The 21,565-nt window shown below is 35.6% G+C and overlaps 1 protein-coding gene across 1 annotated transcript in view; it reads left to right on the forward strand.

The window, feature by feature from the left end:
• Positions 1-21,565, forward strand: part of mgat5b (alpha-1,6-mannosylglycoprotein 6-beta-N-acetylglucosaminyltransferase B) — a 122,759-nt gene that overhangs the window by 25,596 nt on the left and 75,598 nt on the right. Inside the window, exons 3-5 of the mRNA XM_079866191.1 lie at positions 4,960-5,104; positions 12,601-12,710; positions 20,869-20,942. Coding sequence (XP_079722317.1) covers positions 4,960-5,104; positions 12,601-12,710; positions 20,869-20,942 — 329 coding nt within the window. The remainder of the gene's footprint in view (positions 1-4,959; positions 5,105-12,600; positions 12,711-20,868; positions 20,943-21,565) is intronic.

The following is a 21,565-nucleotide window of genomic DNA, read 5'->3' on the forward strand; positions in this document are numbered from 1 at the left end:
CAGTCGTTTCACTCGGATGTACATCACAATACAGAAGGAAATATTTGTTGTTTCATCCATTACATCAAGACTTTACAGTCCCTTACAGAAAAACAAGTATACTTCAAGGTCATTTTATGAAATATACTTTATCAATAAATCCAGCTTTATCAATAAATCCTGTTTTTTTTAAATCCTGTTTGAGTTTTATGAGCTGGAAGCCCAAATTATGTACAAATAAACAACTAAATACTTGAAATCGTTTAAGTTGTGGGCCCTGAATCTATAGAAGTTTAACGTTTTGAATGGAATTATGGAAATAAACTTTTCCATGATATTCTATTTTTTTGGAAAGGGTCTGTACTTAAAAGTGTATTTTTTCAATACTACTTGAGACTAAATTGGTCCACTTTTTAGTGTTTACATTATATATATATATATATATATTTTGTACTGCAACTATACTACAAGTGAAGTCTTTGCCAGTCTTAGTCTTTGTCAAAGACTACGTCCAGATCAGATTTAGAACAATGATCAAAACATGGATGGAGTAAATCAAGTCCATCAGCACCCCCAAAGTCATTTCCTCTTCATGGGTTCAACATTTAATTCGGTAACGTTAGGCAGTTTTGATTTATATGCTGTTTAATGTTTGATGATCACGTTGTTATCAATCTTCACTTGTTTCTGCTTCTTTTTTAACTGTGTTTTCATCCGGAGTCCCCTACTGTATAACAGTGAACACATGCATAGCCGAAAAATTCCATCAATGGCGGGGGAAGAGTAAAGTAGATTTGAAGTAAATTGCCCTGTACGCTACCAGTGAACTGGCCTACACACAAATTCAGATAGAATTAGGAACATATCGGTTTTCTTTATAAGTCAATATTTTCAAACAAAAGAGAAAACACAACTACAAGCCAAGAATGCTTAGAATACTTAATAATCCTTTTAAGTATATCTCGATAAAAATATTGTGTACAAGTTTAGGTCAGGTACACTTAAGTGCAATTTTAAGTATATTTCTGAGAAGTACATAAAAAGACAAAGTATACATTCTTATTTTTAGTTTAAAAGAAGTATTCTAATAGCACACTCAAATAAACGTCTTTTTTCGTAAGGGATGTCTTATGTACATGTCAATAACATGTCTTAACGCCCAATAAGAAACGAGTCACAGTCAAGTGAAAATGAAACCTGACTAATTATACAAACTTCCTTATTCCGATTGAATGTTTTTTTTTTTTTTGGTTGTTTTCCCATGGGGTCCAATGTTGTTTGGACTCCAACATTCTTCAAAATAGGTTCTGTTCCACATATGCGTGCAGGTTTAAAATGTCATTAGGGTGAGTAAACCATCACAGAATTTCATTATAACAAATGAATCCTGCATGTTTACCATCATTATAAAAGTGTGAGCATGCTACTTGCAATGAAAGTTCAAATATCCAGCTGTGAGAATTGTTTGACCCCAAAAGAAAGTAGTCTAACTCTGAGGAAGATCAGCCGCAGAGGCCTTAATCTGGGGCACTTTAGAAGAAACTCGGCTGTAATGTTCCTATAGCCTTCATCATTAGAAGGATGCATTCAGTTCAGGATGATCTCTATAACAGAGAATGTCAGAGCGAAGTGTTCTGGAGGTCTACTGACCTCACAGCTGTAGATGTGTTCTGTTTAATTGGCCAGGTGAGAGGCATCCACTCACTCACACCAGCTTCCCGGGAAACAGACAGCAGGAGCTCTAAAAGCTCTGAAATTAAACTCGACTGTCAGCCTAATTGGTCCCCTTCCTGTATTGTGCTGTTTGTGTCCTTTCTTCAGTTATGAGAGTTGAAGTAGGTTGCCTCATCACTGATGCTCTGGAGAGAGAGAGCGAGAGAGGCTGTGCTAATGAGAAGCTTTTGAAATGTTGTTGAATAAAACCCTCAGCCTGTTGTTGGTATTATGAGTAAATACAACTAATATGCCAGTGAATTTGAGTTCAGTCTCCATTCAGGCTCTTTGTTTTGCCATGACTTTGTTTTTGAGCCTTTCTCGGAAGAGAGTGCAGCCCTAGAGAATCTTTATATCTGTATTGTGTTTCTCCAATGCTAAACAGACTGGATTAGGCCAACATAAATTTCCATGTTGAATTAGTGCTTGGTCTTACAGAAAGAAAATATATGTACATATATTTATGATCAGTACATTAAATGGTTTAAATGTATTGATAAATATATTAAATAATATATTGTGTTAATATATTCCCTGGGGGGGAAACAAAACCTTTACCAAAATGTGTTTCATCCTAACTACAAATCCATTAACATATTTATTGACATATTGCTTAAGAAGGACTGATATAAAGGTTATAATTAAACCTTATTTGGCCTAAAATGTGTTTTAATATCACTATTAGTAAGGATAGTATGATCCCTGTACGTATGTATATATTTTGATAGATCTAAGCACTACTTCCGGATTACTAAAGTACATTAAGTACACAGTTAGTTGTTCCAATTTAACAGAGTTTAAGTATACCAATTTAGGATACAAAAAGTACAATTGTATAATATATATATATATATATATATATATATATATATATATATATATATATATATATATATATATATATATATATATATATATATATATTAGTGGTGGGCCGTTATCGGCGTTAACGCGCTGCGTTAACGCGAGACTCTTATCGCGCGATAAAAAAAATATCGCCGTTAATCTATTCTCCAAGTTGGGTTGGGAGCGTTGGGAGCTGGCTCAATCTACACAAGCTATGATGACGCAATCTACCCGCGGCCGCGAGGAACACCCGGCTGCAACGCATCATATTCGTCGTCATCTTAAGTAAACACGGCTGAAAGTGAAAGCTGGTGTAAAAGATCCGTGCAACATCCATTATTTGGACTTGGTTCGGATTTAAGCCGTCCGACGTAGACTGTGTGGTGTAACAGTTCGGTAAGTTAACACACGATCCAGTGTGATCCGTTCTACCACCTCAAATTCAAAACGAAACATATCACTGAATACCAGCGCGTATTATTCCCAATATATCTTAGTGAGTGGTGTAGCACATAATCTCTTTTTATTAAAAGCGCCCGATTTTAAGAATCGTTGTTGTGTTTCTTTTTAACTGAAAAGACATCAGTTAGACAATATTCTAATTTTAAATTTGGGGTTTCATAAGCTCCAAGCCATAATAAACATTAGACCTACTTAAGTCTCTGCAGCTAGTGTACTTAAATTTTATTTATCTGCAAAATTATGTTGTATACTTACAGTTTTGCACAATATATGTTCTCAAAACTACATACACCCTTTCAAAAAAAATAAAAAAAATAAAAATACATTTAGCAGTTGTTTAGCAGGGTCTGTGTAACCTGTTCTGAAATGGTTTTATTATAATATATATCGTTATCGCAAGAGGCTGCAATGTATATCACAATATGGATTTTAGGCCATATCGCCCATCCCTAATTGATAGCCTATAGTAGTTGATAATAACATAGGCCTACCTAATGTTGCCTACGGACGGTAACAGTACAGTAGTAACTTTTACAGTCTATGAGTAGAACAGCTTTCTCAAGCAGTTTGTGATGCATTTTGGAAACAGGAGATGAGCCCCTGGTCTAATGCGCCACCTGGCTTGAGAAACCCGTTCTCAAAGACTTACTTTTATAGTCATTATTTGGGTAGCACACATACTCTGAATGCCTTCGGCAGAATTCAAATGAGCCATTTTAATCTAGATTAATCTAGATTAATTTCAAAATTAATCTAGATTAATCTAGATTAAAAAAATTAATCTATGCCCACCTCTAATATATATATATAATATATATATATATATTATATATAAGGTAAGTACATAAATATATAAATGTATTTGTAGTATACTTAGCATAAAATAAATGTATTTCAAACACATTTTAGTTTATTTATTTTTCACTACTTTACAATGTATTTAATAATACACAAGGAATTGCTTTATGTGTTATTATTATTATTATTATTATTATTATTTACTGAATAAATGATGTCTGTCTTTAAATAATAATAAAACAATTGTCTGTCAATATTGCTGCAGCCACAGCAACATACTCTGCAGTTTATGTGGCTGTTGTAATCGGGGAAGAGATTTGAAGTGCTTACGCATTTGGACAAAACCTGTTAGCAAAAATATGTTTACTATGTCACACAAATGTGTATTCACGTAAGTTACTTTCACTCAATTCAGTTATGTTTCAGGGTGGATATTGCAATATTTAAAAGTATTTAAAATCTAGAACTCTTTCAGTGATAATCCTTGGGATAAGATCTGTGATTCAGGCTACATGATGATTAGTAAATAACCAACAGATCATCCCCAAAATCTGTCTTGGCTTTCTTTGCCATAGAAAATGTACTATACAAACACACAGTTACAGCAGCCAGAAAAAACAACAACAAAAAAAATAATACTAAACATTCAAAGGGCAAGAGCCCGACTAAAGATCACCATAATGATCACCATACAATACTGATCACCATAATGGTGACTTCAAACGAAATGGTCTATCGTTGTCCCAACACTGTTTTGTATGTTTTTGTATTAATGACTTATGACTGAGTAAAACATGCTTGAGGAATTTAAGGCAATCATTGCACACACTGTACAAAACTGAATATATTTTAAATATAAGGTGTAATATATAAGCTTTTGAACTTACTATTTCATCAAAGAATCTTGATTTATTTATTTTTTATATAAAAATATGAACAGCATATATCAACATTGATAATAATCAGAAATGTATACTGAGTATCAAATTTGAATATGATTTCTGAAGGATCATGTGACACTGAAGACTGGAGTAATGATGCTGAAAGGCTGCCTCTATCAATTTAACCCGATTCTGAAACTTGACATTCTGGTCTTTTCAGCAGGGTCTCTAGGCAGTACATGGCTACTTACTGTAATGTACTCATTGTTTTGTGTCACAGTGATGGGCGGTCTCGAGTCTCGTGGGGTCCTGAGAAAGATCAGCGATATGTTGGAGATAATCATGAAGAGGATCGACACGTTGTCGAAAATGAGCAACAACAGCGAGTCCCAGAAACTGGAGGAGCTGAGCTCCGCTCTCCACAGGTGCAACTTCACATTCATGATTACAACACAGCAATAACATTTTCAGTAACATTCTTGAATTCAGGTGTCACTTGCTGCCTTCACGTCGTGTGGAGATAATTCTATTTACGAGATGAGCACACATGAATGGCACCACAATGTTGTAATTGCCAGTTATCTACTTGTTTATCTGTGTGCTGGGTGAAGTGAACAGTAGCAGTTAGTGCATAGTTTAACTGAAAATGTTCATCACGGCTTGAGTACGAGTTAATCGAGTCAGTGAAATTATCAACTAAAAAGGAACCAAAGGAGATTTATTTCTTTCTGTCTTTTATTTTGAACAAAAGAATACAATTAAAATAAAATATAAAAATACATTAAGTGCGTTGCAACATACCGAAGGAAAAAACAATATCTATAGGTGTTATAGGGTATATATCTAAGTGTTATAAACAATAATTAAGATATGTTCAAAAAGGATGAAGCATGAAGCAGAAGATTTTGCAGCTGCTAAAGAAGTTTTAATTCGATGACTTTTATTTGATACATTGAAGAAAAACGCTTTGGTTACGACTGTAACCTCGGTTCCCGCTGTGTGCAGTGTGAACACTCTGCGTGATTACGTCTCGAAGCACATGTGAAATCAGTCCAACACCAAATATGACAAACGATTTCACAGAGAGCGCTTACTGAAGATTCAGAAGCTAGCACTGCTTTGTTTGGGCTGGCTTTATAGTTTCCTGGTTTGAGACGTCCCCCGCCTCTGACGTTCCGCCACACCATTGGACTGATTTCACACATGCTTCAAGACTTAATCACGCAGAGCGTTCCTACAGCGACAATCGACGCAGTGTGAGTTTCCTTGAAAGGGAACTGATTTGCTTTTTTACATGTGCATTTTTAACCCCTTGTCCACTTCCAGGAGTTAATGTGAACACTGGATTGCATACATTTTGTATATATAATGAGCAATAGCTTGAAAAAAGCATTCCAAAAACACTAGTATAGCTGCTGGTTAATGAGGCAACTGGTCAGCAAAATCAAAACACATCCGCCATCATTTTCTGTGAACACACATCACACCGTAGTGACAATATCAGTTTGCAAGCAGGAAGTTTCCAATAATCTTGAAGGAAGCAGCAAGTCTGAATGTTTCAGACAGTCAACTACTTGCTGATGAGTTAGTCAAGCCACTTCCCACATTTTTCACCTGTCTCCATGGAAACATATGTCTGTCACATCAGAAGTTCAAATGGTTACTTGTGCCTTGGCTTTCCGTGTGATATCTTCAGAGATCATCTAGTCTTAGAGGATAAACACACCCACATACACCGGCTATACAATCTTTGATGCATATCAAAGTTGTCAACTTTCTGTTTCTTCTGTGTCACTGAAAAGTAATTAGTGAAGTGATAGTTTAAATCTGAAGTGTGTAATTTCTGCTCATCTATCACCAATGGAACTGCAAAAATAATCAATGTTTTCAAACTCTGTGCTTTCACACAACAAGCCTGGTAAATTACAGTAAAATTACCAGATTGATATTTCTGGTAAATACACAAGTATTAACACAAGGAGATGTGTTTCGTCTTTTCACCGGTAAGATACCATTAAATTCAATTCAATTCAATTCACATTTATTTGTATAGTGCTTTTCACAATACACATGAATTTTCTGTAAAGCTGCTTTGAAATTATGAGTCCACATTACAATTCACACATCAAAACCAAAATACCCTAAACTCTGTCATGTCAATCAACAAAAATGAGTAATTTATCCCTCAAACCCTATTCACATTACAGCCCTTAATTCCGTAAATGTGGACAAATGTGGGCACGGGGGTCTAAGGTGTGATCCAACAATTTTTTTTAAATAAATGTTATATCACTATCTTCGATAAAATAAAAACTATCAATTTATGTTTTTTTTTTTTATTTTGGGGGTATTTTTGAATTTATTTAAATTAATAATACCATATTTTATATTTAAAATATGCTTATTTTTATGTTATATTTAATATTTCTTTAACTTCAGTAAAAAACATCATTTCATTAAATTCAGACAGCTAAAACTCAAAAAATGTGGTGACTTTGGTGACATCTGGTGTCTGATGTTGGTAAAAAAAATTACAAAAAAGCAATAATATCAATTATTTCAATAGTAAATATGGCTTTAGTACTCAATGGTTGCATATAGGCTGAACTCTATAAAAATGTTATAATAAATGTAATTTTTTGACTTTATCACAAGTTAAAACTGTAATTTAAAATATATATATATATATATCTGTGTTAGGTGAGACAATACAAAAATGCTAAATATGCTTAGACAAATATGACCAAATATGACAAATAAGTAGTAGATCATTTATTGTTTATTTTAAACAAAAAACATCAAATTTAAAAATATAAAAAAAATGTATTGGTACAAAACTGGTAAGAATAAATGACTTTGGTGACATCTGGTGTCTTATGTTGGTAAAAAATTAACAAAAAATAAAATAAAATAAAATATCATTAGCCACTAGATGGCTCTACTAAAGGGCTGCATGTAGGCTCTATAACTCTATAAAACACTGTTCTTATGAATTTAACCACCAAGTTTTTTTACTTTATCACAAGTTAAAATTATATATATATTATATATTATATATATATATATATATATCTTTGTTAGGTGAGACTGTACAAAGATACCAAAATATGCTTAGACAAATATGACCCATCAAATATGATGCTATAAGGAAAATACAAAGTATTTCAAAACATCAAATTTCAATAACTCAAAAAGCTAATTGGTACCCAACAGGTAAGAATAAATAACAATAACTCAAAAAAGTAAGTGTTAAGTAAGAATAAACAGGTAAGAACAAACAATAATCATAGTTATAATGTGTTCATGCACTTGTGCGCATGTGTGTGTTTGTGTGTGCGTGTGCACAGGTGATTTTAGAAAATAAAATAAAAATTCAGTCATTGGCTCATTCAATTCTTTGTTTTTATATGTGTGAGTGACTTTTTATTAAAAAAAAAGAAAAAAGAACGGCTCTGTTATTGGCTCATTGAATGCTTTCTTAGTGTGTGTCTGTGTGTTTGTGTGTGTTTGTGTGTGTGTGTGTGTGTGTGAGTGTGAGTGTTTGCCACAATGAGATTGTTGTACAGGATCACCCCTTCATTTGTGTGTATGTATGATATGCATTGTGTTGGATCTATTGATTTTTTTTTTGACTCCCCCCCAAAAAATGCTCTGAATTACAGTTTTTCCCATTCATTCCTATGGGTGCCCATTTTTGTCCACAAACACGAGATTAAGGAGTTTTTTTTTTTCACCCACTTAACATTCTTGAATCGAGTCAATTTTTTTTTTTTGTGTGTTCAGGTGGCAAACTTAGGAAAAGTTGCCAAGTCTTGTACCGCTCAGATTAAGGAAAGTATTTTTAAAAAATGAATACAAATTATTTTGCCCACATTTGTCCAAAAAAGGTTTTGAGGGTTAAAAGCTGTTCCGTCATCCTTTAGTTTCACTATCTGTCCAGTCTGACTCAGAAGTAAAAAAAAAAAAAAAATGTGACAGGCGCAAAGGGATGATCACAGAATTCAGTTTTCTTTTAAAAATGACAGATGCCTTACAATAATATTAGGGGTGTAGCGGTATTATGACAGTTCGTTACTTGTCTCAGGTTTTTTTTTTTTTTGGTTCAGCAAGAAAAATAAAACTATTTTTATTTTCCCTGCTGAACCAAAAAAAAAAAAAAATTATATACAGTATATATATATATATATACAGTATATATATATTAAACAGTGGTTTACTGAACAAACTATGTCTGTCTTTAAATAATAATACAAAAAAGTCTGTCAATATTGCAGCAGCCACAGCAACATTTAGTATTTTCACGTCCTGTCCCGTTGTTTAAATAGCAAATGCATTTGTGCCCATCTGTGCGCCCATGTGTACTGGTCTGAAAATGTGGTGTGTTCAGGCGCATAGTCACAACAACCTGGTCTAAAGTCAATGGTGCAATATTTTTTTTATTATTTAAAGAGCACATTAGTAATAGACTATACTACAGTATAGAGTCCACCACGCATGCACACAAACTTGCCAAATATTATAATAAAAGGATTACAATGTAAAAGATTATTATTGTGTACATAAAGATATGGTGGAATCCGTCTTGTCCCATAGATGGTCTGCTTGCATGCTTTAACTTCGCGCATGAGCAGATCCGTTTGCTCTCTGGAGACGCATTGAGTTTTTTCGCTTGCAAATTACGCCATGCAAATAGTGAATCCGCAATGGCACGAGCGCAACTGGCTTTTAAAGGGAATGGGAGATGAGACTCTGATTGGTTTATTGCATGTTACGCCCAAAACACACCCATTACTCATTTAGAGAATAGGGACGACCATTTTTCCCATCTTTAAACTAGCAAAAGTGGATTTGGACGCCCTAAATGCACTTGTGCCGCGCGCTTTAGACCATGCGCTTAGATTGTTAAAATGGGATGGAAATGCAACTTGCTTCGCAAATGTTTTATGCGATATTCTAATTTGAAGCTTTAGATACACAATGCAGTCTACAATCATGCCTGAACAAATTTTTGTTCGCTCTCTGTAATACGACTCGTTGTAACTATGTAACTACATTTGGTATATAGTAAATAGTGAATGAGTGAACATGAAAATGATTGTTAAAAATACTGTCATGCCTCTGATGCTTATATGTGACCCTGGATCACAAAACCAGTCACAAGTGGCACGGGTATATTTGTGGCAATAGCCAACAATACATTATATGGGTCAAAATGATCGATTTTTCTTTTATGTCAAAAATCATTAGGATATTAAGTAAAGATCATGTTCCATGAAGATATTTTGTACATTTCCTACCGTAAATATATAAAATATTTATTTTTGTGAGTGAATGCAGCACAATCGCCAACATAAATGGACAACTTTAAAGGCGATTTTCTCAATGTTTCAATTTTTTTGCACCCTCAGATTCCAGATTTTCAAATAGTTGTATCTCGACCAAATATTATCCTATCCTAACAAACCATACATCAATGGAAAGCTCGTTTATTCAGCTTTCAAATGATGTATAAATCTCAATGTCCTAAAAATTAGCCATGTGACTGGTTTTGTGGTCCAGGGTCACATATTATCTGATGAGCTCACCACTTTCCATGCTACTGTACTCTTTGTTGCTGTAGACAAAAGTCTTAGGGCACCTTGTTGTAGCTGAAGTAATTATTGCAACAACCGATGTAGAAATAACGTTTATTGACTACACTGACTGAACAAACGGATCCAATGTGAAAATGTGAAAGTCAGCCCTAAAATTGATTGCAAATACAGTACAGATTGAATTGGGTGCCGCATAAGCAAAGCCTTAGAGCCTTTACCTTGTGTTTTCGAAATGTGTCTGTTGGACTGAAAAATCAACACTGACGTTCTTTTATAAAAAAAACTGATTTGATTGGTGTGGATTCAAGACTACAGAAGGTAAAAAGCTCTGACAGGATCTAAAAAAAGAAATCTCAGAAGTGCAGAGGATGCAGAAGTCAAACATGCATGTGACAGCTCCGCCTAAACGCTTTATTGTCTTCGGGTGTGAAGTCAGAAAGGTCAGGGTTCAGATGGCGTGGTTCTGTGAGCGTTCAGCCCTGTGCTGTGCAGAGGTGACATTTATTGCGAGTGACAGTTGCTCACAGAAGGGAGGCTGTTTGCTTCAGCGTGTTGCTGATGTACTATAGCTGCAGGGCACGAGGTTGCAGGCGGTTCATGCGAGCTGTATTATGAAGAAATCAAACACTTGGTGTGAAACAAAGATGACAATGCACTCCCCGAGCTTGCTGAAAGACTCTTTTTACTATCATCACTTTGTCTCCTGCTTCTGCTCTTCCCTGACTTTTTTAAGACTGATATCTTCTGGCAGTGATTTGGGACATGTCTAATATATCTGATATTTCTGAGATGGAGATCCATCTGATCTAACATTTTGCCTTTGTCGGCAGGATATCGGCACAATCTAACAATTTACTCAATTTGTATATATCCATATTTTTCAGGGCAAATATTCAGGGCCACTATTTGGATGTTTTATTTGGTCAAAAATATCTATCATTTTGTTATTTGATACTCCATTTTTAAGACTCATTTCAGCCATGTCTTTAAGCATTATGGAGCGGTGGAAGCATAATGGTTAAAGATCTGAGCTTGTAACTCAAGAGAATTCAGAAATAGGTGACCCGGCCTTCAACTGTGTACCCCATCACTAACATACAAAAATTTACATTACAATTTTTACTTAATAAAAATTGAAATGTTGGTAACAGCTAAAGGGATAGTCCACACAAAAATGAAAATTCTGTCATCATTTACTCACCCTTAAGTCGCTCCAAACCTGTACGAATTTCTTTCTTCTGCTGGAAGAAGATATAGTGAAAAATGTTGGAAACCAAAAAGATTGGTGAGTAAATTATGACAGAATTTTCATTTTTGGGTGAACTATGCATTTAAGGTCCACAGTAAGGTCCCATTAGTTAACATTTGTTAATGCATTAACTAACAATGAGCAATACATTTGTCTATACAGTATTTATTAACTAATGTTACAAAAGAAACCTTACTGCAAAGTGTTACTGAAATGTTTTATGATTATTTTACTATTTTGTCAATTATCATTAATTAAAAAAAATATATACAATTTTAATTTTTAAAAAAAAAATATCAATACATAATGACACATAAAAGTCATTTGAAAATAATGACTGCATACTTAAAACATTCCAAGGCTGTTTCAATGTTAGCTTTATTTAACAAAAAGTGGTGAAATCTTCTAAAAATCCACCTCTGGAACAATTAAATGGAACAATTTCCCCTTCATTTGAACCCAGTTGTTTTAATCTCTCGGATCGTTTCTAGGCTTCAACAACAAGGGAATTAAGTTACTGGCTTAATTGCTGTAACGTGTTTTTCTCTCAGGGCCAGGCCTAAACATGCCGTGTGTCATTTTCATTATCTATCTATGTAAATGGTGTCAGTGCAGAAGCATCGCTATTTCATGCTCCAAGCATATTTCAAGCAATTAGCATGTCCAATGGGTAATCGCACCATTCAAGGATGTTGCAATTCACTTCAACAATAAATAAAGACACGTCTGCTTCAGTCAAAGCAAGAGGATGCATCTATAGACCGTGTACCTTCTCATTTCTCATATTTATTAGTCACAGACACTGTTAGATGTGCCTCATTTCCATAATGCATATTTAAACTCATCTTTTCTCACCCTAAAGTCTTATTATTTCATTCTGTGGGACTTTAAATGAGATGTTGTCTGAGCTGGTTATTGCATACAACAAAGTTGATTGTGATTTCTACTGTCATGCTTAATTTTTTTTTTTTTTTATTATCAATTATGATCAAAGTAGTCCAGTAGCCTCATTGTGGGTGAACTGTTTCTTTAATAGTTGGGCATCATTTCTCTCTCTCACTTCTGTTCACTTCTCCAGATTTCAGCCAGTTGGTCTGGTGGAGCGAATCCAGGCCATCGCCCAGAACGTGTCTGACATGGCTATACGAATGGAGCAGATTCTCAAGAAGACTAACATCCCAGGCAGAGGTGATTGAGGATTTTCTTATTGTAAGGGTTGTTTTAGGAAGAAAAATAACCTCTCCAACTCAAAATGTTCTAGTAACTGGTCCCATCTAAATTTTTGAATTGGCTTAATTTAATATCTGTGAATTGAATTTTAGCAATTGTGGCAATAGTCTGTTAACATGGGCTCAGAAATATGTTGAGCCAATGGAAAAATTATGTTTATCAAACCGTGTCGTTGGTCCAATTGAAAATTGTACGCTGTAGTAGCAATTGATTATTTCTCACTGTCCCAAAAGAAAATATGTATGAAAAACATAAATACATTAAGCAAAATACAGAACACAGACAACAGGGTTAACATTTGATCACATCACTTTATTAACAAATCAATTCCAGCACTGGATATTTGGTGAACATACCTTATTTTAAATAAGGAAAAACACTGAATGCATTCAAGAAGTCTTCTGCATAACAGGATTGCTTGATGTGATGAAGAAAACTTTAAAAAGCGGCACTGCATAGATTAAAAACCTGCAAATTAAAATAAAATTAACATTAATGACAAAGCTTCCATGCATCACATCTGACAAGTGACAGAACAGAAGTTAAAGGAGCATTTCACCCATGGGAACATTGATCTTTATTGAAAGTGGGTCATATATGTAGTCGAAATGTAAAATAAATTTTGAATTTGGTGCCTTCTTGACCGAGGAAAGAAAGAAAGTAACTTCAGGACGCATTTGTATGAAAGACAACAACTCCCACAATGCACCACATTGCACAGCTCTGCAAGCCACTCCCACTAATCCAGAACAGCATATGAATCACTCATCCGTCTATAAGGCTAGCTACCACCGGAGCTTGAAATTCATTTCATACAAATTGTCTAACGTTAGTTATTTGGCAAACTCATTAGTGAATTACTCCTCATTTGTATTTCTTTCGAAGTGGTGAATTATTGCATGGTAACGTTACCGGGATGTTCAGTCAGATGCGGTGCGAAACTAGGATGGTTCACAACACAAACGTCCGTGTCCTCGTCTGATTCAGAGATTTCGTCCAGGAGAAATTGGCATCGTTTAAATTTAAAGCAGACGGACTCTATCTCTGTGTTCGTAGTTGCATAGTGAGATCACCGGCGCCCCCAGCTCGAGCCAGTCCGGGATCCTCGTCCGCGGCAGGCAGGTCTTCTGCCTCGGCTGCTCTTCGCTATGCGGCTTGTAAAGGTAGCCACAAACACCTGATTCGAGCATCAGACTTCCGAAATCCTCTTCTTCTATATCATATTGAGTAACATTACCCTCCGCTATTGTCATATCTTCACAGCTGGTTCCACACATAGACAGTATATAAACGGCTCCACAGTGCCTGTTAGCTTAGCTTCCAAACAAGATGGAGGATATTGCTTTTAGTTTCAGAAAGTGAAGTCCCACCCACTGATCTGTAATAAGCCTGTAGCGTGAGCGGGTCCCGCCCCCTGGAATAATGAGGAGCTAGTGTTTGTAGTCTCTACACTTTTCAATGAAATGTGACTTCCTGCTTATTATGACGCAAAATGATGATTTTTACGTCATAATAAGCAGGAAGTAAAACACTTAAATCCTTATTTCTCCCATCTCAGGGAAAAATTAATGAAAAATCCACGTTTATTATAATATATGACTGGGTTTCTAACAATACAAAGCTTAATGCAAATGGGTGAAGTGTCCCTTTAACTAAACTTAATTAGATGAGGATGAGACTTCAACTTTTGACAATGTGGTTTTTAATTATTTAAAAAATAGTGCTTTTTTTTCCATTTTGGATGAGCCCGTGTTATCTATTTTTAGCGGTTGTTACCGGGGATAACACACCGTTGGATGGCGCGATTGACCAATCAGAATCAAGTATTTCACAGAGCCATGTAATAATAGGCTATATTTAATGAGTTCTTAATTCATTGTCACTGTAATCATCAGTTATTATTATTTAATTACCTAGTAAAGGAATTGTTAATTGGTTATTAGTAAATAGTTCTCACTTTAGATTTGGTCACTCAAAATGGGAAAATGTCATAAATTAAGTGCTTTAAACCAACCTTTATTGGAGATTAATTGCATTGATATTCAGTGTTCCTTAAAATGTTTACAAATACATTAAACACACACACACACACACACACATGCTGGCATATGTTGTCCATGTGAACTCTCGATAGGCATATTGATTTTTATAGTACTCTCCCCTTCAAAGAAACAAAAAATAATATATACTGTATATATATTATACTATAAAACTAGTCTCATTGTGTCTATACTTAAATTAAGTATAAATTAAGTCCATTAAGTTATTTTTTGCCTGATTACATAAAACAGCAAACAAGATTGATAAACTCACCAAAAACTCTCGTCTTAGTCTCTTTATAGTGAGCCAAAATCATATTAAAAATGCTGTTTAAAATTAGTCATGAAGAGGTCTGGGCTCAATGCCATTTTGCAGGACAACACATTTGCTATTTATTATTTAATGCAACTTGATTGAACTCCATCGCAATAATGCCAGTCATCTCTTGCCGCTATTTGTTCAGTGAGGCCCTCTGTAGGTTTAGATATCTCTGAAGTTTGCCAACAGAGTTTGGTCGATTTCCAGCTGGTTTTTAGCGAGCATATGTGCAAGATGTGTGGGAGGTTTATTTAAACTACTAATGCAAGACAAACATAATTCATACTTCTGCTCTGCCATTTGGACAGAAAGTACAAGGATTCTTCTCAAACTCTGCTTACTTTGTTAAGAAAACTTTTCTTTTTTGAAAATTAGAACCTCAGTGTGCTACTGAAATTGTTTTTAATGACTTTTTAGACATTTCTAACTGAAATATTTGACTGATAATACTAAATGTCTTTTGATGTAAAGTCAGTTTCCAGTGACTGTGCCTGTTCACAATGAATGTGAAAATGTGACACAACGTGACAATCAATCAGAATATACTGTATATTCATGTCCAAAGTTTGGAATAATTAAGGAATAATTTATTTTGATGGTCCACTTTAGACATTCTAGTAATTAGTAAAGTAACTTTGCAGCTTCATGTCGACTAACTCTCATTCAGAGTATTAGTAGCCTGTTAGGTTAGGGTTAACAGAGTAAGTTAACATGTACTTAGAAATATACTTATAGTTGTCACAGTTATCTTCTCTCTGTTTTAGTTTTCATGGACATTCAGTTTTTTTTCATTAGTCACACTTCATTTGATTTTCCCGCCACTCTTTTGTTACCATGGTCACCGTCATTGAGTTTGTTTGTTTCAGCTGTGTATCGTTAATTACCTTTAATTGTGCCAGTATTTAAGTTCCTCCTTTTCCTCTGTTTGTTGTCCGGTCACTCTTACATTAAGGGGCTGTTTATACGACACCAGTTTCAACTAAAAACTTTTTATGTGTTTTGGTTGTTCATTTATACGACAACGGCATTTTGGGTGCCTGGAAATGCAAACTTTTATAAACTGGTTTCAAAGTGCAAGTTTTGGAAAACGGTCTCCGTGTAAACAACAAAAATGCAAATCTCTGAAAACAATGACATCGTGCACATGCGTATTACATGTTCAATATAGTGTTTCATCGCCATCTAATGGTCTGGCAGCAGAATACAGCGTTTTTCGTCGTTTTCACGGATCCGTGTGTGTGGGGATGGTTTTGACAATGGTGACGTCTGTACGCGGAAAACTCTGTTTTAAGCATATCGTTGTCATGCAAACTTAGCCTTTGTGTGTGTGTTGCTTTACCTGTTTGCCTATTATTTGGATTATTATGATTAACTCCGTGTTGGAACTTTTTTTCTTTATAGAGTTTCCTTTGTGTCTTTTTTATTCAATCAAACATACTGTGTTTGAGAGTAAAACGAATTGTTTTGTAATAAAAAAATTAAATAAAAAAAAGATTGCAAAAAAGTCTTTTTAAGGCTCAAAAATAAAGTTGTTGATAAAATGATTTGCAGTGTGTGTGAATCTATGAAAATCTTTGTGCATTTTTAACACTTTTTCATCACAAACGCACACATTTTGCTCTCTTTTCTGCTATCTTTTTTGCGGGTCTAAATCTTTTGCTTGTGAGTTTTGCTTGCGGATGAAGCCGTGTCTCAGTGGGTGGTCTCTATCAACCAGGATGAAAGGCCCTTTTCTATTGGTCACCCTGGATTGAAGTGACAGGTTGGCCACGCCCACTACGTTTTCCCGCTGCTGCTGCACAAAACATTCCAAAATTAGCTGATGTAACAAATATATAACATTCAGAAGCATTTATATGGAACTGTGTAATACAAATCCAGATGAATGAATGAGGCATTGATATAGCGCTTTCATATGTACTACTGTACACCCAAAGCGCTTTACAATCATACCAGGGATCTCTCCTCAACCACCACCAGTGTGAGCATCCACTGGGATGATGCGACGGCAGCCAAAGAACAACAGCGCCAGTGCGCTCACACACACCATCTATAGGTGGAGAGGAGAGAGAGTGATAGAGCCAATTCAGTGGATGGGGATTATTAGGAGGCCATGGGTGACAAGGGCCGATGGAGGGAATGTGGCCAGGACACCGGGGCTACACCCCTACTCTTTACGAGATTTTTAATGACCACAGAGAGACCTCGGTTTTACGTCTCATCCGAAGGATGGTGCTTGTTACAGTATAGTGTCCCCGTCACTACACTGGGGCGTTAGGACCCACACAGACAAAAGAGTGAGCGCCCCCTACTGGCCTCACTAACACCTCTTCCAGCAGCAACCTAGTTTTCTCAGGAGGTCTCCCATCTATTTACTGACCAGACTCAACCCTGCTTAGCTTCAGTGGGAGACCAGTCTTGGGCTACATGGTGATATGGCTGCTGCTGCAGATCATTGATCACACATTATAATCACTGTTATTTCTTTGCTTAAATGTACACTATTTAACTTTTGGTGCTCTAGAGACATGCAGTTTTGATAACAGACAGATCATGCACATGACATATAAACCAGCAGCTAAAAGTAGCAAGTCACACTGCGACAGCCGGATTCTTTTCCGACAGTCAGCGTTATTTAAATCTCTACTTAAGATTAAATATGAATAAATATGAATATGAAAAATGTGAAAGTTTAAATGCACTTACATAACAGCAAAAAGTTAAAGACTGCTTGGACTTTCTAGATAAGTGCATGTTATACAATTTAATATATATATTAATGAAAGAAAACGTGTAAAATCATTTATAAAACCTAATTTATATTATGTATTTTATGTACCTATATTATAATTATAATTTGTAAGCCTAATATTGTTAAAACTCAGTGTAACGTCTCTCCTGCTAGCCCAATCACGGTTCCAGTAATGAAATGACCCAGAAGTTATGGCAGACATATGATTACCTAAACCAGACCCTTTGGCCCGACCTCACTGGTTTAGCATACTGGTTAAGTATCTAAATGGGAGAGCATAAGAAGATAAATATTCAGTTGACTTGTCACTGAGTTTATGATATTAAATCAGTTATCTTACTCAGTAAACGACCTGTTGCTCGACATGTTACAACTCACAGACACACTGCGCGGCAGCAGCGGGAAAACGTAGTGGGCGTGGCCAACCTGTCACTTCAATCCAGGGTGACCAATAGAAAAGGGCCTTTCATCCTGGGCTGCGTTTCCAGATAATGATGGATCTTAGCACTTACGAGGATTTTCTACGAGCAGCTTTACGAACGTTCGTGTTCATTTCACGTGCGTTTCACAAAAACACACTTGGTACGATCGCACACAGCTGTGCTTTAAGTGATACTTAAGAGTCGCTGTCCGTTTGCCAAGTGCTGAAATGTCACCTTGTAGAATGGCTGGTAATTGTAGCACACGTTTGTATTTTGGGATGTTTAACCTAATTGTTTTCATTTGATGTGCATTTTCTACGAGGCCAATAATCTATAAAAGCACAAACCTACGGGTGGAGACACCAGCAAAATGGCTGAACCAAAAAAAAAACAAAGAAAAGACATTTTTCAAAAAGAGGAGATTAATGTCATTTTGGAGGAGGTGGCGCTATACAAACATATTATTTTCAGAGGTTTAAGGGCAGTCATACAAATAAACAGAAACAAACAAACTGAGAGGATATTGCTACAGAACGGACTGCAACTAGAGGAATTAAAAGATGAGGGAAGGAGGTCAGGAAGAAGTGCAGGACTTTGCCAGCCTTGCTAAAAGGAAAAGGGCACTGCAGAGGACCACATTTAATAAAACAGGTGGTGGGCCTAATGAGTCTTCTCTTCTCACAGCAGAGGAAGAAATGGCCTTGTCAATACTTGGCCAACCAAGAAATGCCCAATACAGGTCGTGCAGAATTATTAGGCACGTTGATTTTCTGATTATATTTTATTCCCAGGAACATTTTGCCAATTCCAAACCATATTAATCTTAATAACTACTATTCATTTTGTATTTAATCATTTATAAGTGATATATAATTGTTCATGAAGGCTGGAAATGAAAAATGTCTTATTTTCAGGTGTGCAGAATTATTAGGCAAGTTTTCTTTTTCAGATAAAATAAGCCAAAAAAGAGATTTAACAAGATTTAAAAGAGACTGTAATATTAAGATCAGTCGTAAGATCGTTTTTACGATCTTCTTAGGCTTACGATGCTTTTGGGAAACGCATCCCTGGTTGATAGAGACCGCCCACTGAGACACGGCTTCATTCGCAAGCAAAAGATTTAGACCCGCAAAAAAGACAGCAGAAAAGAGAGCAAAATTTGTGCTTTTTGTTATGAAAAAGTGTTCGAAATGCACAAAGAAAAATAAAGGGTTTCAAAGATGTACACGCACTGCAAATAATTGTCATCAACTTCTTCATTTTTAGTTTTACTCTCAAACCTTGTATGTTTGATTGAATAAAAAAAAGACACAAAGGAAACTCCATATTTCTTCTTCTTCTTCTGTTTGCCTGCAACCACCCGTGACAATAGTCAGTAGAATGTATTTTTGATGAGCATCAAAATAAAGTGTTAGCAGAAATTAAACTGACAGGCTACTAATACTCTAACGGCTAGTTAACATGTAGATGCAAAGTTACTTTATTAGTAGAATTTTTTAAAGTGGACAATTGAAAGTGTTACTAGATTTATTAATGATTTTGAAAGAAGTCTCTTATGTCCACCAAGGCTGCATTTATTTGAACCAAAAATACTGTAAAAATATAATATTGTGAAACAACATGGAACATTAATTTATGAGTTATTGATAATGGAGCACCAATAACAGCATATTAGATTATATGAAGATTATAAAGAGTGTCATGTGACACTGAAGAACTAAAACCGATCTTTAAAATTATAATACTATTTCACAATGTTAACGTTTTAGTGTATTTTTTATCAAATAAATATAGCATTGGTGACTTCCCTCAAAAAATAGCTATTTGTTTTATAGATATGCCCATACAAAAGTCATAAATTAGATCACTTTAATACTTCAGATGTTTCTCCTAGACGGCATTGAGATTTTTGCTCAAATATCACGTCTCATATCAAAAGAGATTTCAACAATTTCTTTGTTGGTTTCCAAAATATCAGAGTCTGCAATCAAAGAGACTTCAATAGGGATCTCTACAAAGTTTGGGGAGTATCAAACGCAGGACGATGGAGTGAATTTCCTAAATTAATATTCCATGGGTACAGAATACAAGAGCCAGTGGATGTCCTTTGATTTAAGGGTTCAAGGATGTCTTTTCATAATCAAGCAGAATAGCCCATAATTCCTCTCTCTGTATTGCTCCTTGATGGATCTGAAGTAGCCTGTTTTACAAAGAACAACATCTTTCTAAGTTAATTAGGCTGACTGGGACCGGCTACCAGTGAGCGATGGGAGTTTATTAATCAAGGAGAAGGGGGATGTTTGCAATTTTCTACCCTAGTGAAGAGAAAGCAGTAGAGCTCTTAACAAAGCCCAGAGCAAGCCTTACTCAGACAAGTACGAGATATGAGGCCAAGAGTTCACTTTCATAATACCTAATAAAGCAAGCTTAGAGGAAGTTGAGTAGATGGAAGAAGATAGGGAGGACTCTCCCAAAGCCTCATTAAAGCCGAGAGCGTTCAGATCCCACTGGTGTTCACCACCGAAGCTACTGTACTGTGGAAGAGTGTTATCAGACTGTGACTGCCCGTCCTTTTCATCTACAGGCCGAGATGGAGTTATGGGCCAGTGCGAAGTCCCGAAGGATCCTGCGTACCCGGATTGCGCCAGTAAAGTGGATGTGAGTTGACAGATTTTTTTCAAAAACTCTCATACTCCTTTATGTCTGTCTTTTTTTCTTCCATGGTTGCCTTGGAGGGAAACAGATTGGTGGAAGCAAACACTTGGCACCAAACAAATTGATTTCTTGGAGAGTGTTTTCACACCTGTTTCATTGATTGATGATGCTGTTTTATAGATGATGTCTCTCTTCTAATGTTGTTTATTCTAGTGCAGTTTGTCCTAGGTTTAAAGAAACCATGTGAACACGTCTCCCTATCAGTGTTTGGCCATGAGAAACCTAGAGTGCATTTACAATATTTTATATATGGAGAGAGCTAATCTAAAGTCATGGTCTTTAAAACACCACATACAAATCATTAAACACTGAAATGTTCTCTGTCTTGCCTCTGGTGCTCGTTGGTCATTTTTTACCAAAATGTTAACGAATTTATTTATTTATTTAACTTTATTGGAATGGTACGAAACTTGGTAAAAGTTTTGGCACTTGCTATGTGAAAAAAAAAAAAAAAAATCAAGGACATGATTCGAAAAGGTTAAATGGTCCTGTAGAAAAATAGTCACACTTGTACTCCTCGCGATCACAAATGGCCGCATTGGAAATGAATGGGAGACGAATTTTAT

Source organism: Squalius cephalus, assembly GCF_949319135.1.
Source record: "Squalius cephalus genome assembly, chromosome: 1".
NCBI lineage: Eukaryota > Metazoa > Chordata > Actinopteri > Cypriniformes > Leuciscidae > Squalius > Squalius cephalus.